The 25,725-nt window shown below is 53.7% G+C and overlaps 2 protein-coding genes across 6 annotated transcripts in view; one reads left to right on the top strand and one right to left on the bottom strand.

Annotated features, from left to right (window-relative positions):
- RPRD1B (regulation of nuclear pre-mRNA domain containing 1B) overlaps positions 1 to 8,684 on the bottom strand; it is a 40,898-nt gene extending 32,214 nt beyond the window's left edge. For 2 of the 3 annotated variants that reach the window (XM_020811593.3, XM_020811595.3), the window contains exons 1-2: positions 8,391 to 8,684; positions 554 to 683 (exon numbers count right to left, since the gene is read on the bottom strand). In XM_020811593.3, coding sequence (XP_020667252.1) covers positions 554 to 683; positions 8,391 to 8,541 — 281 coding nt within the window. In that variant the 5' untranslated portion in view covers positions 8,542 to 8,684. The remainder of the gene's footprint in view (positions 1 to 553; positions 684 to 8,390) is intronic. The other variant, XM_020811594.3, reaches the window with a different exon arrangement.
- Positions 8,685 to 8,766: 82 nt separating this feature from the next.
- TTI1 (TELO2 interacting protein 1) lies at positions 8,767 to 24,616 on the top strand. Of its 3 annotated transcripts, XM_072996589.2 has the most exons (9): positions 8,767 to 9,012; positions 10,101 to 10,184; positions 10,559 to 12,910; positions 13,792 to 13,959; positions 14,533 to 14,681; positions 15,537 to 15,677; positions 18,493 to 18,697; positions 18,824 to 18,911; positions 23,471 to 24,616. In XM_072996589.2, exons 3-9 carry the CDS (start codon positions 10,609 to 10,611, stop codon positions 23,673 to 23,675), a joined length of 3,258 nt encoding a protein of 1,085 aa, XP_072852690.2. In that variant the 5' UTR covers positions 8,767 to 9,012; positions 10,101 to 10,184; positions 10,559 to 10,608; the 3' UTR covers positions 23,676 to 24,616. The 3 variants fall into 3 exon arrangements, with proteins under 3 accessions (XP_072852690.2, XP_072852689.2, XP_078248370.1); XM_072996588.2 differs by lacking the exon at positions 10,101 to 10,184; XM_078392244.1 differs by lacking the exons at positions 10,101 to 10,184; positions 23,471 to 24,616 and having other exon boundaries at positions 18,824 to 18,915.
- Positions 24,617 to 25,725: the final 1,109 nt, after the last annotated feature.

Below are 25,725 nucleotides of genomic sequence, written 5' to 3'. Positions count from 1 at the left end.
AACCACTAGAGTCGGACTGGACTAAATGTCAAGGGAAACCTTTACCTCTGTACCACTTGGTGGGCTAAAAGGAGGTGGGGGGAATAAAAATCTAAGCTGTGATGAATTCTCCCCTGGTCAGTCAACTGGTTCTAGATCACTCAATAAAATGGAGCCCATTCTTGGGAGCAGAGCAGAAGACAACTGTGAACCATCCAGAACCAGTTGTAGCGCAAACAAATCAAACTTTGTCTGATGTGGGGGGTGGGGAAATGAAAAGAGGTCTCCACCTCCATTATCATTTCCACTTCCGGGGTTAGGTGACACCTCCCCCCACTTTTGGAAAAGAGTGACAGAGTGCTGATCTGCACCAGTGCAGGCTGCTCAACTACCTGAATCCCTCTCCTGCAAAATCCACCAAATTTGGTCTGAACTAGCTAACAGCAAGATTCCTGTACTAGTGTAATCTTATTTCTGATCATGTACATGACGTAGACAGAAGGTTCCCAAAAGCAGAACAAAATCCCCTCAAACCAAAGGAAAACCCGAGGAAGGAAGGCAGCTGAACACCTACCTGGCAACATGTGAAAACGCATCCACGAGAACTGATTCGAATTCCCTTGTAAACTCGGGTCCCTTCCTTTTGCTGTTCTGAATGACGTCATTTGCCAAGTACAGGAAAGTGAGCTTCCGACTCGACTTTGCTGCCAAAGAAGATGCACAAATATTTGTATGGCACATTGAGCACGCTGACTAACAGAGAAAACCTGCAGTACTAGCCTATCCATCCTGACGTGCCTTAGATAATCCTTAGGGGCGACTGAAGCACAAGAAATGGTTCTGTGTGCCACCACAAGAGGCTAGGTGGTTTATTACCACCTTAGCTTTCCAAAGCTATGATGTACTCTGTCCGATGCAAGAAGCGGCCTCCCACAGTGAATTTTTATTCCTGAAGAAGCTTCTTATACCTTGTTTCAAGTCAGACACTCAGGAGGAAGCAGACAAAAAGCTATATTGTTTACTTGTGTATTTTATCCTCACATTACCCATTAGCCTGTGTGCATATGTGTGCTGTCAAGTCTATTCTCACCTATGGCAACCCCTTTCAGAGTTTTCTAGGCAGAGTAGTTAGAAGTGCTTCCCTATCCCCCTTCCTCTGGGCGAGAGAGGGGCTTCCTGGGACTGCGTAGCTTGCCCCCAAGCCCCCCAGGCTGGCTCTACTCACAGGAAGCAGAGTGGGGAATCGAACTCCCAACCACGGGCTCTACCACCAAATACTTGGGCTATCCAGGCTGGTACCTGTAAACTAAGGACAAAGGAAATTGTCCTGAGAAGGACAAAAGCTGTTCCCACAGCTATGAATACTCAACTATCCAACAAACAGCAAGAGAACACGGACAGAGTTCCTAATCCTGTCCTCTGAAGATGCCCATGGCCACGGAGACTGGCGAAACGTCAGGCAGAACAACCTTCAGAACACGGCCAGAGAGCCCGAAAAACCCACGACAACCATCAAATTCAGAGTGTTCACCTCCTCGTGCAGCACTGAACAATGATCAGATGATCTCAGACACAAATGTAAGGAAACAGGAAACAAAGAAAAAGAAGCAGCAGCAAAACTCAAACCGAGCTAAAAGCTGCAACATGCCAAGGCTCAAGGTAAAAACAAGGGTCTTCGCAGCAAGCCTCAGCCAGAACTGCCTGTCAGGGGTATTCAACAACGGGGGTGCCACCCGTGAAGAGCAATTCCCCCACACGGGGGTGCCACCACCTATGTTTCCTCTAATGTTCAGCCCTGCTAGATGGGGCTCTGCCCTCCCATGCGCATGACTCCCCCCCCCCATGGGGTTCTGTTGCAACCGGAACCAAAGGGGCTGATAACAATTGTTGCAGGTTATGTGCAGGAGGAGCCCTGCATGGAGGGGAAGGGAAAACTTGTTTTGGCGCCCTTCCCTGTTTCGGGAACCAATTTTTCGCTAGACGACTATTTTAAAACAACTGATCGGCGGCTCTAAAATGGCTGCCCGCTGTGCAAAATGGCTCCCCGATGAGTTTTAGGATGGATTCCTCGCTTTACAGGCACCAAAATGGCCGTCCTATGGAGGCTCTTCGCTGGACGCTGAGGTATTTAGTCCATTGGAATGCATTGAACCGATTTTCAATGCATTTCAATGGGCTTTTTTGTTTCACTTGACTAGGATTTTGCTTAACAGCGATTTCAACGGAACGAATTATCCTCGTCAAGCGAGGCACCACTGTATACAAATACTAAAAAAAAGAACAAAACGAATCCCACACTGGCATCAGTCATCACATTCTGAACACACAACCGTTTTCGACCATTAGAGCTGATGGAAAGTGTGCCAACACAGGAGCTCCAGAATCCGAATGCAGGATTGCATTCTCCCTTTCTCACTTTAAGAGTTAATTTAATCATTTTCTGCACCCTTAGAACTCACAAGACAAAATCAAATACAGTGGTGCCCCGTATAGCGAGGTTAATCCGTTCCGGATTAACCTTCGCTATGCGAAAACATCGCTGTACGGGGCAGGAAAAGCCTATTGGAACGCATTAAACTTAGTTTAATGCGTTCCAATAGGCGCCAAAACTTACCCCTCCAGCGATGACCCGAAATGGCCCCCCGCAGCGTTTTCGCGACCTCGGTAAGCAAGGGGAGGGCGCGAAAACACTGACGGGGGCCATTTCGGGTCATCCGGCGGCCATTTTGGAGCCGCCGATCAGCTGATTGGCGGCTCCAAAATGGCCGCTGGACGCCCCAATCATCGCAAAGCGAGTGCGGCGATTGGGGCAGCTCCGCATAGCGATCCCCAAAAAGGGATCGCTATACGGATTCTTCGTTGTACGGTGCACTCGTTAAGCGAGGCACCACTGTACAGCGGTACCTCACTAGACTACGACCCCGCTGTACGACGAAACCACATTACAATGACTTTTTGCGATCGCTATAGCGATTCGCAAAACAGTCATTCCTATGGGGGAATTCCGCTTGATGATGTTTTGGTCCATGTTTTGCGAACCGTTTATTTGCAAGACGACGACTTTTCCGACGATCGTCGGCTTCCTAAAATGGCTGCCCTGTGTTTTCCAGACCCATGCTTCGCAGGGCAGCCATTTTAACAACTGATCGGCACTCACAAAATGGCTTCCCTATGGGCAATCTTCGTTGGACGATGAGGTATTTTCCCCATTGGAACGCATTAAACCAAGTTTCAATGCATTCCAACGGGGAAAGGCTTTTCGCATGACAACGATTTCGCTTAACAGAGATTTTTCCCGGAACGGATTATTGTAGTCATGCGGGGCACCACTGTAGTCAGTTCCTAAAACTAAATAGTAAACAGAACTCTGTTCAGTTTTGAACAGACAATTCATGCTATTGGCAGTAAATGACTGGCATATTAGCATATTTTAGCTTCCTGCAGATTTATGGACAGGCCAGTGGCAGCTGGTGACTTTCAACACTGTTAAACCTGCTGCTTTCAAGCGCCCATCTCTCCCACCTTCAGCCAGGCTGGGAGTCCTACAACACATTTAGGAAAGAGGGCTTCTAAGTAAGTTCAGAGTATCATGATCTCTCCACTAACGTGTAACACTTAACACCATCAGACACAACAGCAGAGAATTTCCTGCATCACCAGGGGGAGGGGATGGACTAGATAAACTTTAAAGGTACTTTTTTACTACATGATTCCTGTAGATAGAGGGCTGGTTGTTTAGGTGAGTGCAACCAACAAAGATGGGTTAATTTACTGGATCTATTGTCACATGGCTTGCACAAGTCCTCATCCTTATCAAATTCACCAATTTTCAGAATCCTGTGTTTGCAGATACCACACCCAACCCAGCCACTTTGTGGATACCAGCCCCTTAGACAACGGCTAAAATCGAGGTTCTCTGCACATGTCTCAAGCTCTAAATACTGAACCAGAAGAGGCTAGGCTGAACCTACAGACAGCAAAACAAACAAAAGACACATTTCACTGTATGGAATAATGCTGAAAAGTGACTCCGACCAGGAAAAGACTCAGTCCAAACCATCTGGAAGTCACTTAATAGACTTCAAAGCAAAGTAGGAAGATGAAAGAATAACCCAGTAATATGGGGTTATTTGGATACAGGACAAATTTTCTGTGATTGTGGAGAAATTCAATCAGTCTAGCACTGACATGCATGGCACTTATGCCCCACCACATGGACAAAAGATCCAGCCAATGGTTGAGATAAAGAAGTAGCCTGCTTCTGATTTAAAAAACCTGTCTAATTATCTTAACATGTCAATTTGTCTTTAATTCTACCTATATTTCATATATTGCCATAAATTGAAAGAAATCTAAATAACTCCGCAGGTAGGTGATTGTTTTCCACATTTTATGTCTAAGGGAACTAAAATGCAATCGCTTGCTAAAAACAGTCCCTCCAAAATAAATCCCTTGCAAAGGACCCATCTAAGTTGTGAAGGAAAAACCTGAACTTTCCCTAATTAAGGCTGTGAAGGAAGACTGAGAGAAACGCATCACCATCTCATTTGTTTTTAGGTTGCGAACTAATCTCGCACTCCCAGCACTCGGGGGCTGGGATCTGAGCAGATCCTGCAGCGAAATCCATCCTCTTCTTGGTCACCACCCATCTTATCATTGAGGACAGCAGTAGCTGGAGAGATGCCTCCGCATCATGACTATCCATGTAGAGCGATCTGGGAGGAGATCTTTCTCGAAGTAGCTGGGTGCCAGGTTTCACAGAGCTTTTACGGTTAGAACTTTCCCGTCCCACTGAGCTAGGAAAGCAATCTTCCAGAGCCACTTTCAGAACGGTTGGGGAACGCACCCAGCACACCTCCCTGGCAAAAAGATCCTTGCAACTCTACCTTTCGAAGTGACTGCAGGTCTCAAGGCATCTGCACCAGCAGATTAGCCAGACAAAAGGCAGTTCTCAAAGGCCTGCCATAGTTATTCTATCATTGTCAAGGGAAAGGAAGCCTGCCGCCGATCTGAAATCCCCCCACCTGTGTCACGGACAACATTTCATCCTGAAGTAAAATACTGGATGAAGGAGTTCTCCCAAAGTGGCTTCAGAGGCACTTCAAACAGAAATGTCAAGTCCCGAGGGGGGTGGGAGGAGAATGGAGGGGGAAAACAAGAAAAACTTACTTTTCAATGACCCCCTTCTTTGTTTTTACATTTTACTTTGGGACTCAAGGCCGTTAGCAGTAAAATGAAAAAAATTAACTGAAATATCAAATTAACTGAAATTTGCTTTCATCTTTAACGTGTTGCTTACCTTGCATAAACTGGTGAAAACTAAGGGTTGCTAAATTGCTCAGAGGGGAAAAGAAGAAGGCAGAGAAAGAGTCTGGCAGGAGAGAACACAGGTGAGAGTCTGGATCGACGTGAGACATGCTGTATATCCTTTGAGAGGTATCTATTACAGATTTAGGTGGCTCCTTGGGAGTGCAGTCCTCTGCCCAATGCAGGGGCTTCTTAGCTTGATGCAACTTTATCCCCTGTGACCTACGGCTACCTAGGTTTTGTGTAAATACCTCCGGCAAAGGGGAAGTATTTTGCCTCTCAAAGCACCTTTGCTTGACTGTTAAGAAGTCTGGGACACTGTTTAACTGAAATCCCCTTCTCTCCATTTGATGTAGGTCCAGTCGTGGCTTCTGGACCAACAAGAACCTCTAGTCCATTTTTTTCACAGGGGTCTTTCATGTGTTTAAGACTACTATGTATATGCATTTTCCCTTTTAATTTCTGCAAGGAAAGACAAAACCACAGATCTTTCTGGTGTATTTTCTTTCCACAAACCACTATTCTCAGTTGTATCCAATTATAACTATATTAATTATTTGCTGCCTTATTGGAAAGAGTAGCAAATACTTGGGGAAGGGATGTTAAAATTCTAGAAATTTCAAAGCTATGGAGTGTGTTTTCTCTAGAAAAGGAATGAAATTGGTGGTGGTGGGGTTTACAATACGTACATAAAGTATTTTTTAAATGAAATCTATGCTTATTTTGCTAATTTAAAAGAAAATTATCTACTCATTATTTAGTCTGTCTACTGAAACACATTGGCTCGGGTATGTCATGAGAATGGCTGATGGTCGGATTCCAAAAGATCTCCTGTACGGAGAATGAGTGCAGGGAAATCGCCCCAACGGGAGACCACAGTTGTGATACAAGGAGATCTGCAAGCGGGATTTGAAGGCCTTAGGAATGGACTTCAGCAGATGGGAAACCCTGACATCTGAGCGCTCAGCCTGGAGGCAGGCGGTGCATCACGGCCTCTCCCAATTTGAAGAGACCCTCGTCCAGCAGGCAGAGGCAAGGAGGCAGTCCTGAAAGCAACCAAATCAGGGAGCTGGACAGGAGACAGATTGTATTTGTCTTCAGTGTGGAAGGGATTGCCACTCTCGCATTGGCCTTCTCAGCCACACGAAACGCTGTTCCAAGTCCTCCATACAGAGCACATGACCTTAGTCTCTCAAGACTGAAGGATGCCTAATCTAATCTACAAAACAGTACTACTCAGCATATTGATGAAGTTTTAAAACGTAAAAGCATTATTTCTGTACAAGAAAAATTACCACAATACCGTGTACAGTGGTGCCCTGCAAGACGATGTTAATCCATTCCATTGAAATCGCTGTCTTGTGAAAACATTGTCTTGCGAAATGCGATTCCCCATTGGAATGCACTGAAATCCATTTAATGTGTTCCAATGGGGAAAATAGTCATCGTTTTGCGAAAATTGCACATAGGAAAGCCATTTTGTGAAGTGCTGATCAGCTGTTAAAATCACTTAAATCACTTAAAATCTTGCAAAGCATCAGTCCGGAAAACACCCGTTTTGCGAGTCGCAGACAATCGTCTTGCGAAACATCGGTCCTGAAAAAAACTCTTGCGAAGCACACTCCGAAACATCGTACAGCGAAAATTGCCCATAGGAAACACTGTTTTGCGAAGTGCTATAGCGATTGCAAAAACTCATTGTCATGCAGATTTGTTATTTTGCGAGGAAATCGTCTAGCGGGGCACCACTGTACTACAAATTTGCAAATGGATGCACCTTATCCCACTTAAAAAACATGTACTTTCACTCATGCCTTCTGTGGAAATAAAGTGAAAACAGAAAGCACAGGTTTTGCAATAAGCAAAATAAAGTGCAATATTTGGACAGCAAGAGTCTTGATACTACTTGTGACGGGCCTCCGCCAGAGGAGAGTGAAGGTCTCCAGAAGGAGGAAAGCAACAACCTGCCATCAGGGAAGAAGCCACAGCCTCAGGGCTCTTCTCAGGAAGAGGGCAGAACTCCCTGGGTGCAGAAACACCTGCTCCCCTTGAGCGTTAGAGCGCAAGCCTTACAAGACGTGCAGAACTGACTGCTCTTGAATTTCGCAGATGGTTATACCTACAAATATTCAGACTGTGCCGTTCTTGGCATTTCCAGTTGAGTGAAGCCTTACCCTAAGAGGCATCCCACTGATCTCCAACAGTAAATATTTTATTGCAGGTTTTGCTCCATGTCCCGCAAAGTTGCCAATTACAATGAAGGGAAAATAAAGTTGTGGTTCTTGTGGGTTTTTCGGGCTCTTTGGCCGTGTTCTGAGGGTTGTCCTTCCTAACGTTTTGCCCGTCTCTGTGCCCATGGGCATCTTCAGAGGACTGGAGTAGCATCAGGAAGAACAACCTTCAGAACAAAGAGCCCGAAAAACCCACAAGAACCATCAGATCCCATTTTTCCATTTCCCCCCCCTTCCTTGGCCTTCCCATCTCTAATTAGATGCCTCAGTTTCCACAAACATTCCGTCTACTGGAATGCAAGCCAAGAAGGGCTGCACACCCACCTCAAAAGAGTGCATTGTTTCAGGGAACACACGTTTCTTTCATTCCAACATAAAGCAGAAAGCGCAAGGTGGTTTTTTTAATTACCCTGTACTACTGCCGCCACTGAATATATGTACACTCACTCTCGCCAAAACAGGGCCAGGCTGGCCTCCAGTGGGAGGGGGTTCCACAGTCTGGGAGCAGCCACAGAGAAGGCCCTGCCTTGTGTGCCTATCAGACACACCTGTGAAGGCAGTGGGACTGAGAGAAAGGCCTCTCCTGATCATCTTAATACCGGGCAGGCTTAATACCTCCAGGGCCCGATCCCTCCTCCTCCTCCAGGTTGTCTCCCAAAAGGAGCCAGAGCCGGGCCCACCAACGGTTGCTGGCTTCGGAACCCACGAGGGAAGCAAGGGAGACGGACGACCCTCCCGGGTCCTCCGTCCCGGGCCTGGCGGAGGTCTAGGCTGCCCGGGGCTCCCTCGGGACGGCGCTGTTCAGCCACGGGGGCTTCCCACCCTCTACCCCCTCCCCGGCCTCTTCCTCATCTTCCTCCTCCTCCTCCTCACCCTTACGGAGTTCGCGGTGCCAGACGGTGACGATGGGCCCGGCGTGCTTGCGGTGGTGGATGAGCCACAGGCTGAGCGTCTGGACGCTCTGCTGGGAGTTGCTCAGCTCCGACAGCTTCCGCTCCAGCGCCGACTCGGAGAACGAGGACATGGCCGGCTCGCGGGGGGCGCCCCCCCCAGACCACCCGTGCCCCTCCTCCCGTCCGGCGCCGCCTCTCGGATCCTCCCGCCCGGCCTGGCTGGCTGGACCGGAACGGCCGGCCCGCCCGCCCTCTCGGGGCCTCCCAAACAACCCGGCCGCCACAAAATGGCCGCCCGCCCGCTTGCCTGACCTTTCACCCGCGGGGGTCAAAGGACGACGCGCTACGGGTCGCCGGAAGGGGACAAACCAGGAGAGCGGCCCAAGGCGCACGTCGACCACGGCGAGCCACGCGTGCGCCCTAGGCCCAGCGGTGCGCATGCGTCGTGCTGCCCTCCCGGTCCTTTTTTCGCTCGCTTTTCTTCGCCTTGCTTGTCGCGGGACTTTTTTCGCTCCTCGGGAAAAGAGGAGGCGTTGAGTTTACTTCCGCCACGTGGCTGGCTTCCTCCCCTCCCGCCCCACACTTGAAGGGGGCAATGGCAGGTGGGTGGGGTGGGCGGGGGCCCGGGGGGGGGCTTTTCTAGGCTGTAAGAAGCAGGGCTGGCGGAGTGGGGTGAGGTGAGGTGGGGGAGAATGGGCCCTTCTGTGCTCCTGGGTTGCAACTCCCATCATCCCCAGCCTGGGGCAATCTGGGAGGTCCCATGTTCCTCTACACACACACACACACACACACACACACACACACACACACACACACACACACACACACACACACACACACACACACACACATATACCCGCTGGCTGGGGGTTATGGGAGTTGTAGTCCCGTTCCCCCCCCAACACCTTCTCGAGTTCTGAACAACGGGGGAGGGGGAACATGGGGCCCCCCTCCTGCTATCCCGTAGCCCTGGCCGGGCCTCCTTGGGGGGAGCCAGGCGCCTCCTATGCGGAAGGTCCTGGGTTCAAGTCCCCAGGAGAGCAGCTGCCAAGGGAGGGGAGGTCCCTGGCGTGACTTTTATTTTCAGTGTTTTTATTTATTCGATTTATATTTGGCCCATCTAGCCCAAACTCTACTCTGGGCAGCTGACAATATCAGGTAGATTCTGAAAGTCGTTGAGAAGAAGGTAGGAGGCTCGTAGGGTGAATAACATGGTTTCATCCAGGTTGGTGATGGTTAACCAAATATATATATATATATATGAGCTTCCTCGTGGTAAGGTGTTCCGGCTGTGGCTAGAAGCTTCACAGCTACATGTGAATATCGAGCCCTGGTCTGGAAACCCAGCGGCAACAGAAAAACCTTGGTAGTTTATACGATGTCTATGGGTTATTTCCAGAGGATGCTAGAACGGATAAAACAAAGCAAGATACAGCTAACGGGAGCAGAAAGAGTGAAGGACCCATTAAATGTCAAGGTCCTTTATCTCTGGAACATTCTCAGCCTGAATGAAAAATTTACAGCTGGCCTGGTAGCTGTTTACAAGTACGCTTGGCTGTCTTTTCTCTTAATAATGACCAATCTATGCAAAAGTCAGAAATATTTTTGCATTCGCAATTGGCTGCGAGGTGGCATCTGTCAACAGTTTATCGATTCAGTTGCCTTCGTGCCAATTTCTGCCTCCCTGCAGCGTCCCAGCTGATTGCTACGGCACTCCTTCCCAGCGCTTGAGTCCTCTCTGCGTCCACTGGTGGTTGAAGCTGCTTTGGAGAAGGTGCGCAAAGTTTTTTGCTTTTGGGACGAAAGCCCCCGTGCTCACAGACTGCTTATAATTCATTTTCCAAGACAAGGGGATTGATCTGAATTATACTTTCTTGTTGCTTTCACTGGTTGAGAGCTTCTGGAGCAGTTTTAAGACCAGGCTGAGAAGGTAGATTGCGGGAAAAGCAACAGGTTTAGAGAATGGCTTCTGGAATCCCTTCACCTCGATTGGGAGATTGTGGGACTGTGCTCCAGAAAATTATTCTTTCAAGCACTGCCTGGAAGGCCCAGTACAAACCCCAGAATTAGGCAGCAGGTCTATGCCGCCTGTGTCTTCCGCAGAACTGGGGCTGTTCTCACGGGACATTTTTCTGCTTTTGTGCGCAGGAGGATGACGGGCTGAGAGAGCTGGAGAAGAGAGGCGGCCGGCCAGGATCATGGCTGTTTTTGACACCCCGCAGGAGGCCTTTGGGGTCTTGCGTCCGGTGTGCGTCCAGCTGACCAAAGCACAGACCGTGGAGAATGTGGAGCGCCTCCACACTCAGCTGCAGGCCGTCAGTGACGCGGCTCTGCAGGAACTTCAGGAATACGTCCTCTTCCCTTTGAGGTTCGCCCTCAAGACGCCGGGGCCGAAGCGTGAGCGGGTGGTCGAAAGCGTGGTGCGGTGCTTGACCCTTGTGCTCTCGACGACCTGCGTGAAGAAGCCCGATCTTCTCCTGGAGCTGTTCTCGGAGCTCTGCCTGTGTTTGGCGTCTCCTTCCAGCCCGCCCCAGCTGGCCCCGTGCTCGGAAGAACTGAAAGAGGTGGTGATTCAGGCCCTCCTGGCTCTGCTGCATTCCGCCTACGGGGACATCCTCCTGTCTCTCTACCAGCCCTCCAGCCTCCCCCAGCTTGGCTTTGCCGTGTCTTTGCTGCTGTCCGTAGCAGAACAGGAGAAAGCCCAGTCTTTGAAACTCCTGGCCTTGAGGTGCTTGCGGTCTCTGATCTTGCAGTGTGACTGCCAGGAGGGCCACCGGCCCCTGGATGAGGATGAGGAGAGGCAGTGCGGGGACCTCTTTGCTTCCTTCCTCCCTGGGCTCTCCCTCACCCTCTCCCGGGTGATCGGAGCAGATGCCAAGCAGGGCCACGCCGTCGTGGTCTCCGCCCTGGGGCTCTTCTCTCGAGCCGTCGGCCTGGTCATGGCGGATGAGCAACTGGCGCGCGTCCCTACAGAGAGGGAGAAGCTGGCCTTGGAGCAGAGTAAAATATCAGAACTCATGATCCACAGAGGCGCTGAGTGGGCCCAAAGCACAGCGGCCAAACTCTCCATCCTCATTCAGAAGGTGGTTGCGTTTGTGTCCGTCCACCCTCACTGGAAGGCGAGGCAGGCGCTCGTGGAGACGGTCCGCCTCCTGATGTCCAAATGTAGCCGGTCCTTGGCGGGATCGGTGGGCCACCTTTTAAAAGCCTTAGTGAGTCTCATGAACGACGAAAGGCCGGAGATCCAGGCGCAGAGTCACGAGGTCCTGAGGAGCATCGCAGCCCAAGGGAAGGTAGCCGAGAACCGGCGGCTGGCCGATGTCCTCTCAGAGGATCTCCACTCCTTGGCCACAGCTCTCCCTCGCTTGATGAACTCCCAGGATGACCAGGGCAAGATTTCGACCCTGAACCTGCTCCTGGGCTACGTGAAGCTGTTGGGCCCCGCCGTGAACGTGGTCCTCGCCTCCGCCTCCCACCTCCAGCGCCTCTCCAAGGCCCTCGTGCAAGTCCTGGAGTTGGATGTGAAGGACGTGAAGGTTGTGGAGGAGAGGCGCTGGGGCTCAGGAGGAGCCTTGAGGGAGCCTTCGGGAGCCCCGCTGGAGCCTTTGCGGGAGGGCCCCGTGCGGAGGAAGAACTTCCGGTTCTTCACCGAAGACCGGGTTCTCTTCCTTCTCCAGCAGATCTGTCGGGCTCTGGGCTACTATGGAAACCTCTACCTCTTGGTGGACCATTTCATGGAGCTCTACGAGGAGTCTGCCTCGTACCGGAAGCAGGCGGCGATGGTGGTCAACGAACTGGTCAGTGGAGCGGCCGGGCTGGATGTGGATGTCCTGCAGGAGCGGGAAAGCGGCCCGAGCGCCGAGGAGCTCAGAGGGGTTGTGGCTTCTGTGCTGGACGAATACGTGGACCAAGCCAACTGGCACTTGGTCACCAGCGTGGAGGCCGAAGACTCTGCAGACGAACCGTTTGGGACGCCGCCTGGGCTGCTGGCCATTTCGCCGGGGGCACCCGGCCGGCCCCTTCCTTCCTTGGACCCGAGGCCCACGATCCACTCCCTGAACAGCCACATCTGGCAAATCGGCATCCAGCTGGAAGGGATCGGCCGCTTCGCCCAGGCCCTGAAAGGAGACTTCCGTTTGCTTTTGATCTCAGCCCTCTACCCTGTCCTGGAGAAAGCAGGCGACAGGGTGCTCCTCATCAGCCAGACAGCCAAGGCCACCGTGGTGGACATCTGCCAGGCCTGCGGTTATGCTTCCGTCCCCGAGCTCATCAACCAGAATGCGGACTACTTGGTGAACGGCATTTCCTTGCAGCTGCGACACCAGGCTCACGAGTCCCACGCCTCGCGGGTCCTGGAGGCCATGCTCCGGCACTCGGACGCGAATGTCCTGCCTTTGGTGGAGGACGTGATTCAGGACACCCTGGCCAGGCTTGACCAATGCCACAGTGACCGAGTCTCTTCGTTCCTCAGTGTCATGCACACATTGATGATGATGCTTGGTACCATCAGAAACCTTTTCTTTCTTTCTTTCTGTCTGTCTGTCTGTCTGTCTGTCTGTCTCGATCCCTCGTATCCTGCTCTACTCTGAGCAGCATGATATACATAAACCATAAGCATAAAGCACCAACCATAGCTCTCACCAAGGAGAGAAAATACCAAAAAGGGAAGCAACTTTGGCAGGTGCTGTGCTGGAGCATCACCATGAGGGGAAGCAAAAAGGGGGGAAAGGGTGGTTGGGGAAGCAAAGCGTGCTGCTTATATGCTGCCCCATAGCGCTTAAAGCACTCTCTGGGTGGTTTGCAATGCATGCTACACATGCCCGCCCACCAGTGAGCTGAGTACTCAGTTTGCTGACATCTCAGAAGGAGAGAAGGCTGAGTCCACTTTGAGCCAGCTACCTGGGGTTGAATGCTGGTGTTGAGCAGAGTTTCGGCTGCAGTACTGCAGTTGAACCGCTGTGCCACGAGGCTCCTGATTTTGTCTACATGGCTGGGGGATGGGGTGGGGTGGGGTGGGCAGGCACAACCCAGCCAACCACCCCCCCCCCCGATTGCTACTTTATTTTTCAGTGTAAAGCCTATATTGGGGCTATGCTATGCTCCCTCTCTCCCAAAAGGGCTTCTGTGTATCCTTTCCTGAGGGAACATTCCAGCCTAGCTGGTTGGAGAGACCTGCTGTGGGGCTGTAGGTCTGTCTTGAGGTAACTCTTGAGCTCTGGGTACTGAATCCTCTTTTCCTCGACGGAGGCTTTGGAAAAAAAAAATCCACGCCTAAAAATGCAGCCGATTTCCATCCACTTGGCTGGCCGGAGATCTGCCCACTGTGTGTTCTCTCCTGTAGCTGGCTTGGGCAATAATTTTTTTTCCCCTCCTGATGGCAGCATCCTGGTCCAGTCAGGGGCACCCAGCGGAGAAGGATTTGAAACACGATCCAGCGCCTGCTGTCCAGCAGCCCACCCCGGAGGCGATGGAGGAATTTTTCCAGGACTACATCAAGCAGAAGCGGATTGCAGAGGGCGACCTCTCCGATCCCGAGGAGGAGGGCGAAGGTCAGTCCAGTGGGAACCCTTCCGGGTCTTTGGTGGGACACGAAGGCTTGTGTGTCTCCCCCACCCCTCCTGCGCCCAGGAAGCTTCTCCCGCCCCGGGTCTGGAATCATTTCCAGGGATGTTGCTGGGGGTCCACATTCAGCAGGTGAGCCCAAAGGCCAGAGGGGGCCAACCCCCAAATGGTCCACCTGGGTTGAGCTTGGAGCCCTTGCTGCATGTAAGTCCAAGGAGGCTCATTTTAGGCGGGGGGGGGGGGAGAAGAAGCTGGGAAGCCCCAAGAGAAGGATGCTACGGGAAATGGGTGGGGGGCGTTTGTGGAATACCAGGAGGCTGGGTTCAGCCTGAGGGGGCACCCCTCCTGCCCCATACCCTTCAGCGTGCACGTGTTTGAGACTTCATATGGGGATCTTGGGGGGGGGGAGCGGGAATGAACAACCACTGTTATAAGAGAACCTCTGAACCCCGGTTGTGCATGGCCAAGCGGGCAATGGGCCGCCTTCCTTTCCAGTGCCCCTCTCGGGGTTTTGAGGGGGGGTCCGCGGGGCCTGTCAACCCTCCCTTCTGACTCCACAGAGGAGCCACGGCCAGGTCCAGAGCCCGAAGCGGACGAGCAGAGGGATGCCGAGGAGAGCCGGCTGCCGCTCCCCGCCCAGATGGCTAAGGACGTGATGGAGAGATGCGTGCACTTGCTCTCGGCCAAGAGGCTCCGTGTACGTCTGAAGGTACGGAGCCTCCGAGCGGCTGTGCTGTGGGGGGGGGGGACCTTGGGGGCTGTCCTCACGGCAGAGGGGAAGCCCCTTCTTAGTGCTGGAGGCCAGACCTATCGCTCTTGGCCTTCCTGGAGGTTTCCGCGGCCCACTTCCCCCCATCCGTCCCCTCAGATATTTGGCCTGGATCTCCATCCTCTTCATGGGTTGTGAGAGTTGTGGCTGACATTATTTGGGGCTGGAGGGGGCAAGAGTTATTTTGGCCTCCATCCTGCCCACAGGCGCTAAAGAGTCTCCCCCCTCAGTGGCCCACGAGGCTGGATAGTAGTATCCGGGATGTCACCTCAGTAGCCTGCCTTCAGTGTCCTGCAAACACCCAGACCTTTGGGCAATAAGCCGCGTGCGGGAGGCGGGGGGGTTGTGCTAGGCGCTGTATATCCCAGGGAAGTCCTGCCCCAGGTGGTTTGCTGATCCACCCCGTCCCCCGGTATCTGTGTGCTTGGGGAAGTTAATGAAGATCACAGCTCTGCTCAGCCCCGCAGGGCAGGCAGGCAGCCAGGGGGTGGGTGGGTTTAGGAATCCTTCGTCTGATTTCATAGCAGCTCCTGGGAGCCTTCGGATCCAGCCCACAAAGTGCCGGTGGTCTGGTCTGCATCCCTGGGAACAGCCTGTCCAGAGTTCCTCCCCCAGGCATGGTGGCTCCCAGCAAACTGTGGCCCCCTCCCCCCCCCCCATTTTCTCTGTCTTAATTTTGTGAAGCCTGAACCCTGTCTCAATGTGAGGCCAAAGCGAGAGGGCTGGGCTTGGGTGAGCCTCTGCCTCCGCTGACCCCGGGGTCTTCCTCCTCTGAAAACAACCCGTTCTCGGCAGGTATTGGACATCTTGGAACTCTGCGTGGTGGTGCTGAGCGCTCACGAAAATGTCCTCCTCCCGCTGGCTCATCGGACGTGGCCTCCTCTGGTCAGCCGGCTAACTAATGACGACCCCCTGGCTGTGTTGCGAGCTTTCAAGGTAAGCCTAGCTGGGAATGGGAGGACATTTATGTTCCTCAAAACAAGCTAGAAGGATACTCTCTCTCTCTCTCTCTCTCTGTCTCTCTCTCTGTCTCTCTCTCTCTCTCTCTCTCTCTCTCTCTCTCTCTCTCTCTCTCTCTCTCACACACACACACACACACACACACACACACACACACACACACACACACACACTAAACGGGCAATATTTAAAAGCTAAGAACGGTAGATGTATAAATATATTTTTAAAAAGTGTTATATTAAAAAGGGCAAATAAAATCAACACTGAAAACACATTTCAAAACACAACAATCCATTGGTTTCCAGTCACTCAGGGAAAACCAGCCTTTGCTTGCTTGCAGAAGGACAGCCAAGATGAAGCCGGTCTGGCCTCCAGTGGGAGGGAGTTCCACAATCTCTGGGAGCAGCCACAGGGGAAGGCCTTCTCCCATGTCCCCACTGAACATACCTGTGAAGGTGGTGGGACCAAGAGAAAAAGTCTCCCTGGGGATCTTAATGCTCAAGCAGGCTCCTAGAACGCCCCGTGGTCATCCGGCAAAGCAGAAGGGTGGGAGATTCTGGGCAGAACTCCCATGCGGAACAGTTAAGCTGGTGAATTTTCAGCCAGAAGAGGTGTCGATGTGAAAGTCCTCCCTGAGAAGCCCTGTTTTCAACGGCCTCCTACATGAGCACAGGGAGGGGGCCGGGCGGAGCTCTTTTGGGAGCTGATTCCATCGCCTCGGGGCCATCCCCGAGAAGGCCCTGCCTCTAGTAGATGACTTTCGGGGCTCTCTCAGGGTGGCTCCCCGGAGGAGCCTGGCCTGAGAGGATCCGGTGGGACAGGCAGATGACCTTAGGGAAAGACACTGCGACAGGCTGTACTTTTCCCACCAATCTGATCTTGTATAAAACAAAGGCCACACACAGAGACGGCACAAAGGGCCATAGAAAAGCTCTCCTATCCTGGTCTTCTTGGGCATTTCTCTCCCACCTCACACCGTGGTGCTCTCTGAGAGGCGTTCTGTGTCCCCCCCCCCCCGAAATGTTCCAGCAGTGACCAGTTTTCAACCAGGAGGAGCCCCTCGTTTGGGAGGTGTGCCCTCCGGCTTCTGGTTCTAATATCGGGGTCTGGGCTTCTTCTCCAAAGAGTGTTTGAAGTGCAAATGATTTGGGTGATTAAAGCTGGATGCAGAAGCAGGGAAGAGGAGCCGGGGCTGCCCAGCCAGCTTTGCAGATTTAATCCCTGAGCAGGCCACACACGCACGCACACGCCCTCGAGCTCAGGCAACCGTCTGAAGGACCAGGCAGAAGAACCCATTACTGGGAAACGCCGCTGTTACCTTCCAACCGTTTGAGAGAGAGGCTGCCAAGCCACAGGGAAGGCGATCTTTTTAATTATCAGAATCCCTTTGATGCTGGCCTCTTTTTTAGAACTGCAGAAAGTGAGGGAGGGCCACAGGAGGGTGGGGTACCGGGCTGTCTGTATGCAGAGTGCGTGCGGATCGCTGGTCGCTCGGCTGGCACTTCGTAGGCGATGGAAGTGGAGGTGAGAGAACCAACGTGAACCCTGAGAAAATGGGGCTTCCTTCCTTCCGCTCGCAGCTGAAAGTGGAATGCGGGACAGCAAAATGGTCTTGTAATGACAAATGGGGAGACTGGGAAGTCGGGCAAAATCCACGTGAAACAGGGAAGGTGCCTCGTGTGCGGTGCAGGTGCTGGCCCTCTCCAGGTGTGGTGGGAGTGTCGTAGATGTGGCGATGCATCACAGATTTCGGTGGCGCTCACGATGGCCTCGGGCCCACATGGCTTGCAGGAGGCTCTTTCAATCATGCCTTCAGGAAGGCTTTGTCGTGAGGCAGCTGCAAGCTTGTGGGAACTCACAATGAAGCCACAAGGCTACCTCTAGCCAGGCACCAAAAAGTGGGGGCAGAAATGAGGTTGGGGGGGAGCTGTGTCTCTGGGGCCCTCCTGGAAGTGCTTGGCTAACTGGTGGGGGCCGTCGTATCCCATCTTGAAAACACTGGTTACCACGGTTTGAGCCTGATCCGTATTATTTGAGTGGGAGACCCGAGGGAAAGGAGCAGGGGGCCTCCAGGGAGGAGTTCTTCTGTAGGGCAGCCTCTGAGCCGTTCATCAGGATGGATAGTTCCCGATGAAGGCAGCCAGATGCTCATGGGCGCCTCTACTACACCGACAGGCCTGCCCTGCAGTTCGTAGAGAGTAAGCTCCTTTGAACTCAGTGGGCCGGCCAGCTTTCTGCACCTCGTAGCCCAGTGCTTCCAAGCCTTGCCTCACCCAACGGTTCTTGGACTGCAACTCCCAAAAGCCTTCACTGCCAGTGGTGTTGCCCGGGGTTTCTGGGAGTTGCAGTCCATGAACCTCTGGACTACTCCACCTTGGGAAACCCCAGTGTGGTCTCACAGGCAGAAGGGGAGGAGATGGCTTTGGAGACACGGTGATCCCAAGAAGCGTCAGAGGAGTGGCTAGTAAGGAACGTGGCAAGTTGCGGGGAGACAGGCAGAAGGGAAGGGGCAGAATCCATCCTCTACAGAAGGTTACCCCAACTCAGTGAGGAATCAGCATGCTTAGCTTTCAGAGCATTCTGGGAAATTACAGTGCAGCCATCATCCTCATCACCTATCACAGAGCTTTTCTGAGCTCTGGACACCCTCTGAGGAGGGGTGTGTGCAAAATATGGCTGGCTGGCCTCCTAAGACCCCTCCCGGCCACCATCCCGAGCTGCAGACTGTGCTCGGTCGAGCCCTGCGGGATTTCTCTGTACCTCACGAGGCTCCTTGGTGGGACTTTGGCAGGTGCTCTGCACCCTGGGAGCCCACAGCGGCGACTTCCTCCGGCGACGATTCTCCAAAGACGTCCTGCCCAAGCTGGCCGGCTCCTTGGCCTCCCAGGCGCCCGTCAGCGCCCGCGCTGGGCCCGTCTACAGCCACACCCTGGCCTTCAAGCTGCAGCTGGCCGTGCTCCAGGGCCTCGGGTCACTCTGCAAAACCCTGGACCTTGGTGAGTGCCTGGGAAGGGGGAGACTGACGGCTGCGGGGGGGGGGGTGTCAGAGGGCAAGAATTTGGCTCTTCCCGCGTGGGCGGAAGCCAACGCCTGCTGATTCTTTCCTCTTCTCCTCCTTGCAGGAGAGAGTGACCTGAATAAAGTGCTGGCGGCCGGGCGGCCTTACCTCAGCGCCAAGCAGCCGGGGAAGTTGCAAGAAGCTGCCTGCAGGTAATGCCTGGGAGGGAGACCACCGAGGCTCACATTGGGAGGAGGTCTTGGCCAGGGAGAGGCCAACCCCCAGGGCATCGCCCCCCCCGCCTCTCCAGCAGGGCTGCCTGGATGTTGTCCCACTCACAACGCTCTACCTTCTGGGCCATCCCCAAGGTGGAGTGGACAGCAAAGAGAAGAAGGGGTGTGGGGGGGGGGGGCTGGCCAGGGCTTCCTTCCGGCTTCTTGCAAAGCCTGGCTGAACCCAGCCATGAGCCTTAGCCTCCCTTGTGCCCTCTTGTGCATTCCCCTGCCTCCCTTTTCCTTTCCCTCCCAGGACAGGGTGGAACAGGTTGCCAGGATCCCACTTTACTTGCCACAGGGCAGGTGCCCTCTTCATCCCAGCTCCTCTCTGGGGCTCAGGCAGCATTCGCATGCCGTGGGGAGCCAATGGGCTTTGCTGCCCTGCTCGCCCAGTGGGTACGGGAAATGAGAGGAGACCGCCAGCCGCAGACCACGTCCGATGGGGAAACTTTTCTTAGTTACCACCAGCCACGGCTTTGCCCACCTGCAGAAACGTGTTGCTTTCTAAACCTGGATGTTAGCTTTCCCCCTTACAGGACGACCTGTTCCCTCTGAGAGCAGAAGGGGTTTTTCTCGGGGGTGGGTGGGTGGGCTTGTTTCTGATGGAAGACGCATGTTTTTTAATAGCCGGTTGGCCCAATGAGGCCTTCCTTGCATGCCTCCAGCGTAGGGGTGATTGCAGATCCTCAGAAGCTGAGCCTTGCTTGGGGTAGCGCTGTCCTGCCAAGAGCCAGTATCAAGCGGGGGGGGGGGGGAGAGACGGGCGGGAGGGAAGGCTTCTTCGCCTCTGCAAACCCTCCTGAATCTCCAGCAAGCATAGATGCACCCATTGTCTCAGGCCAAAGGTCGGCGTTGCACGACCTTTACACTGTCCTTGTGGTGCTTCAGCACTCTGACCCTAACCATGTCAAACATCTGTCACACATCCTGAAGAAGCAAGGGTGGTATTGTGTGTGGTGTTGTGTGTGTGTTTTTTTTAACCTGAATGACAAAGCACCTACTGCAGTCACACGTCACGTGGACAATCCAATTATTCCAAATAACCCAATTAGTCAAAATACTTAAATTCTGCTTTTCCGTGTACAAATAGCCAAAGGAGGCTGCAGGAAAAGCCACCCAAGGTGTGTGGATTTTGCCTCGCTGCCTCCTTTACTGTGGCAGGCAGTAAAATCATTTAAATAGGGCCGTTCTTGGAAAATTCAGAGCCTGCCTCGTACTCTCTTCCAGTGCAAAGAGGCGCAGCAGGCGCTTCCTTGTCCTGCTGGCCGTTGAGGTCTTAATCTGATCCAAGATCCCAGGAGACGCGCTGGGCAGGGAGGAGGTCCTGCAAACTGGCTTAGGCAAGCCCGCAGTTGCGAGATCCCTCCAGCCATCGTAAGGCAGCGCATGGCAGTTTTCATCTTCCGGAGGTGAGCTGCAAGGCAGTAGGCTACAAAGCAAAAAAGCACATGTTCACATGCACACGTGCAACATGCACCTGCCTCTTCCCCCCCCCCCCCCGATAAATTACACCACACAAAAGCAAGTGTAGCCACCCTAGTCTGGCTTAACCTTGGGATCTTTTGCCATGGAGATGGAGGTTGCTTGGAAACTACCAGAGCAGAATTGAAAGGGAAGGAAGGAATGCCAAAGCCACATTCCTCTCCTTCAGCTGGAGAGACCTTCCCTCCCCCCCCCCAAAAAAAAAACCCAGAGAGATTTGCTAGCCTTCGGGCCTCTGCAGAAAAAGCTGGTGTCCTTTTGTTTGACCTCGGCCACCTGGCCGTAATCTCTGCCTAGCTGTGCTGTGCCCGGGGCCGTCGGCCAAAAGAAGGCTGAGCTGCCAGGACAGGTGAACGCTGCATCTGTACATGGAGTCCAGCTGTCTCTCTTTTGTCCGTGGCTGGACTGAGTCCCCCACAAAATCGGTCCCATCTCCAAACTGGGCCACCACCACCGTTACCCTCTCTGCTAGCCGTCGCTGCTCCGGCAAGCTGTTTCCCCTAAAGAACTGCCTGCCCCATGGTCGTCTGGGATGATGACAAGGAGGGCCCTCAGCACTGAGCGTGTGTTGGCTGTGGAGGAAGCTCTTGGTCCCTTGGCATCTGAGGGATAGATTTTTTTGGGGGGGGGGCAGATGGCAAAGCAGGCTGTGCCAGGGATTTCTGTCCCCTTGAGGCAGCCGCCTTGACCAAGGGTGGATCCGCCTCCTAGCTTGGCAGAGGGCAGCCGTATTGGGAGGGGGGGCTCACGTTGACAGTTGTTGGGCAGCCCTGTATCAGAACGGCTTGGATTGGGATTCCTGCCTTGAGCGGGAGGGTGGGCCCGATGGCCTTAAAGATCTCTCCCCACTCTGTTATTCTATGATATTTATTGTTGCTGTCTGCCCTGCGGGATTGTGGCCTTCACGGCATCCCTCCGGGGACTTCAGCCTCTCGTGTCTTCCCTGCAGACCAAGAAAAGGGTCAGGTTTAGCTCCTTGTGCTTAAAAGCAGGAATAAGGAAAGTATATAATCTTTTGTCATTTTTTTGGTGCCCTGGAGGGGAAGGAGTGGGATGAAGGCATAGCAAGATGGCACGTGTTTTTGGTGTCAACCGGCAGTAAAAGAGGCACACACCCGTGTGTGTGCGTGCGTGCGTGCACGGGCAATGTCCCTGGCTGTACCCCAGAAGAGAAACAGGAACCGTTCTCTTCTTTGTGTGGGGTCCCCACTGAAGCGCTTCTGCCACCTTTTCAGGGAGGCTGCTTGGCCCTCCCCTGCCTGACCTCTTTCCCCCGGGCCAGCAGCGGTCTCCTCGGGGTGGGGGGCAAGAGCAGCTCTGCTTATCCCTTTTGGATGGGCTGTGCGGGATCTCAGTCACCCCTGAAGAGCTTCTCAGAGCTCCAGATCATGCGAAGAACATCTCATGCCAGCCTCCGGGGCTGCCTCTGTAGGGCATGGGCCCATCTGTGCTTGGAGGGAATCCGGGAAGCCGCTGGCCTGCAGAGCAGCTCAGCCGGTGCAGCCATAAAGCCGGGAAGGCCCTTGAGGTCTATGGAGGAAAAGGCCAGTTCCTCTCCATCACCACTACTGGCTGTGGGTGTTTGGCCCTTTGGACGCTCTTCCCTCATTCTAGCCACCCAGTAAATGAAAAATTAGGATGCACCATCCGAATGAAGTGCAGTGGGACTCTGAAGTCCTGTCTGCGGTCCAGGGTCTGACCTGGTCTGGATTTTTCTCTAGCTGCAGGACTTCCTATCAGAAGGGGAGGATTTGGAGCGGGGAGTGTGCAAGGCCACCCGGGGTCACTTTAGGGTGCTGCAAAGCAGCCAGTGGGGGAAAAAATGACATTTTCTGGCATGCCTTGAGCTGCCACAGATGGGCAGGGGATGCAGGCCAGGGCAGCAGATAGATCCCTGGGTCAACGTCTCATTAGAAAAGGGAGGAAGTCCTTATTGCCCAGAATAAGAAAACTAAAGTTGATGTAAAGGGAAGCCGCCCTCGTGCAAGGCGGTGGGTTCGGGTTGCGAAGCAAAAGAAGGAAATTCCCTCTTTGCAGACGTGCAGTGACACTCGGCGGGTATGAAAAGCTTCCAGGGTCCCTCTAAACCCTGGGCCAGTTTTCAAAACCAGCTGGGGGTTCATTCTCGGAGAGCAGGCCATCCTGGGCTGGGTGTGGCACCCCTCCGATGCATTGTGGGAGAACAGGGTTTGGACTTTGGACCGCCTCTCCCAGAATGCTCTAGGTCCCACACAGTCACTGGCAGAGGTCCACGGGCTTAGGGGAAAGCCCGTCAAGGCTGGGGTGGAGGTCAAGAGGCAAAGCCGGGCCCACCCGTGTGGCATTTCGGTCCTTCTCTAGCTGGGCGTTGGGTGGCGTCGTGGATAGGGGGATGGGACTAGGATTCCGGAGCTCAGAGTTCAAATCCTCTGCGGAGCCTGGAAATGCGCAGGGTTGTGTGGAACTATGACAAGCGCTCCTTCAATATCTCACTTACCTTGAAAGCCATATTACAGTGGTCCCCAACCTTGGGCTCCAGATGTTCTTGGACTTCAACTCCCAGAAATCCTGACCAGCAGGGGTGGTGAAGGCTTCTGGGAGTTGTAGTCCAACAACAGCTGGAGGCCCAAGGTTGGGGACCACTGCCCTATTAGGGTCGCCCTAAGTCAGTTCCAACTCGGTGCTGCTTGACAGCCAAGTCTGTCGTTGACCACAGCCTGTTTTGCTAAAGAAGATGACCGTGGCAGGCCGTGCTGGAAATGGACTCTTCTTATGTTAGCGTCTGGAGGTCGGGTTGGTGGTGGGGCCACAAAGGGGGAAAACGAGCCTCTGGCTGCCTCCAAGCTTAGTCCTGCCTAGAGAAGGTCATTGAAACCAGTGGGCCAAGCCCCTTGGGTCCAGGGACCACAACACCCACAGGGCGGGGGGGGGGTCCTGTATCCTGAATGCTGGATGTTGTATGAACTCTCGAGCGGGTGGCCTGCAGTGGTTTGACTCAACCTCTCCCTTCTTCCTGCTCTTTCCGGTTTCCGCAGCGTCTTCCTCCACCTCATGCAGATGGACCCGGATGCCGTCTGGTTCTTTCTCAACAGCATCTGGTGCCCCCACGCCTACAAGCCCCCTCACCCCAGCCTGGCCCCCGTGAAGCTGGGCGGCATGGGGAAGACACGGAACGAGTTCACCGACAACGTTCAGCGCCTGCTGGATGAGCTGCACCGAAGAGAGGGGTGGTCCCCCTGAGAGCCCCCCTCCCGGCCCCCATGAGAGGTGGGCAACCGGGAGACCGGCCCCTCGCTCCCAGTGGGCTCTGAGCAGGAAGGAGAAGGACGGGGGCCCTGCCGTGGTCTTGATGGCTCGGCTTGGATGGGGAGCATCATAGAAGGTGGCCGGAGAGCAGCCTCCAAAGGTGCTACGTTTGGGGGAATCCACACACGCCCAAGAACATGACATTTGACTTCCGACTCGTCAACTTCTTCTAGGCAGCTTTTCAGCTCTCCTGATGTGGATTTTCTCCCCAGATAATCTCAGTGAGGCAGCCAGGCAGTGGGGCATTGGCCTGGCAGGTGGACAGACTCCCCCCCCAAGCACCCCCAGCTGCTTGGCTTCTGTGGAAACTCCTGCTGCTTCCTTCCAGCCAAGGACGGCACAGGGGACCCCCTCCACCCTCCTCCTCCTCCTCCCATGGTCCCTGTCAGCTCCTGGGAGTTCAGTGGAGGACGAGGAGGGGAGGCTTTGAAAGGATCGGGAGGAAGAAGAGGCTGAGAAAACAGGGTGGTGGGTGGGAGGAAGGTCGTTTGCTTCAAGGGGGAGACACAGAACCACTTCCTGAGCACCTTTCAAAACGAGGACTCCCACAGCAGCCTGTTCCAGAGGAGTTGATCTGTGCAAAAATTGGGGGGGGGGGGTTGCGGGGAGGGACTCATTTTGTGCAGATCGACTCCTTTGGAACAGGCCGCTGTGGGGGTCCTCGTTCTCTCTTGCTCACTCCTGCAGAAGTTGCTCCCTCCTCCAATATTTTATCACAAGCAAGACTGGTTTCCCTGTTACTCTCATTGCACGGCAGCATCACTCCCAACGCCGTAGGGTTTCCCCCTCTGTCCACCGACATGGGATGCTGCTTTTTCCAACAAAGTTGCTCTTATGTTTTGTTCTTCCTTGCCATTAAAGAGGTGACGCTGGGATTTTTCCTCCGGACTGGAGTTTCATTTGAGGTGTCTATCCTGCCCTTGCTGAGACCTGGCGTGTAGAGCCGGGGAGGGGCTTTTTGCAACTTGGATGTTATAGCTGCCAGCTTTTCACTCCCCCTCCGAGAAAACAAGGCCTGCCAGGGTGGGGGTGGGGGTGATCCTGCACCAATTCTGTGTCACTGGTGTCCTCTGTCAAAGTGGCATCAGCAGAGATGCTTAAAAGCCCAGAATCGGTGCCCAGTGCCCACCACAAGACCATATGAACTGTTGTGCTCAGCTGAGACAAGAGTCTGAAGGTGGGGGCCGTGTCTAGGTAGTTTAGCGACCAGTAGCTGAGGGTGTCCTCTAGGCTACAACTTCCATGATTCTGGACCCTTAGCTGTGCTTGTTGGGAGTTGTAATACAAACACATCTGGAGGGCAGCCGTTTTCCTACCCGCTGATCCAGTGAAGGCAGAAAGTGAGGCTGGTGGAACAGACAGCCAGGCAAAAGGGAGGTGTGCTCTTTTCTCTCTTGATGGTGTTTCATTTCTGGGCCATCTGGATCATTAGTCCTGCTTCCTTGTTCAGGGCTCGGCCACTCAACAGTTTTAGCATAGGAGGCAAAGCTGGGTAACAAGGCCCTTCTGTTGATTAAAGAGCACCATTTACAGTCCTGCTACCGAGAAACCCTGCCGCCAAGAGAAGGCAGGGTTTCCTGCATCCTTTGCCAGTGAGCAGGAAAGATATTAAAGCATAGAAGCGTTTCCATTTGTCAGGATCCTAGGGAGAAAGGGATCAGCGCGTGCGTGCGTGCATTGGAGGACTCTTGGTTTTCATCCCTTTGTTCAAAAGCAAATTGATTCAATTCTTTGAAGATTCTGTGAAGACCTTTGGCCTTTGTAGCTGCATCCCAGACTGTGATACAGAGAGGAAGAAAACAAGAGGTGGCTACGATGCAGGGAATCGCCCCGTCTTGCCTGCCCGCTTTGGATAACCGTGGGGCCGGGTGACCTCCTCTCCACCGGAGTGAAGTCTTGCCTCTTTGGGAGAGCCTCCTCTCGCTCTCCAGTGTCTTCACGGCAGCCCCCGCACAAGCCAGTCTCTCTTTCTAGGCTTGGGATG

Source organism: Pogona vitticeps, chromosome 4 (genome assembly GCF_051106095.1).
Source record: "Pogona vitticeps strain Pit_001003342236 chromosome 4, PviZW2.1, whole genome shotgun sequence".
Classification (NCBI taxonomy): Eukaryota; Metazoa; Chordata; class Lepidosauria; order Squamata; family Agamidae; genus Pogona; species Pogona vitticeps.
This window is presented reverse-complemented; position numbering and strand designations above follow the sequence as displayed.

Excerpts from the sequence above, each read along its gene's own strand:
- TTI1 (XM_072996588.2), top strand. The coding sequence starts at position 10,609 with ATGGCTGTTTTTGACACCCCGCAGGAGGCCTTTGGGGTCTTGCGTCCG. Across the intron at positions 12,911-13,791 it reads CACATTGATGATGATGCTTG|CATCCTGGTCCAGTCAGGGG; the intron begins GTACCATCAGAA and ends TCCTGATGGCAG. Across the intron at positions 18,912-23,470 it reads TTGCAAGAAGCTGCCTGCAG|CGTCTTCCTCCACCTCATGC; the intron begins GTAATGCCTGGG and ends CGGTTTCCGCAG.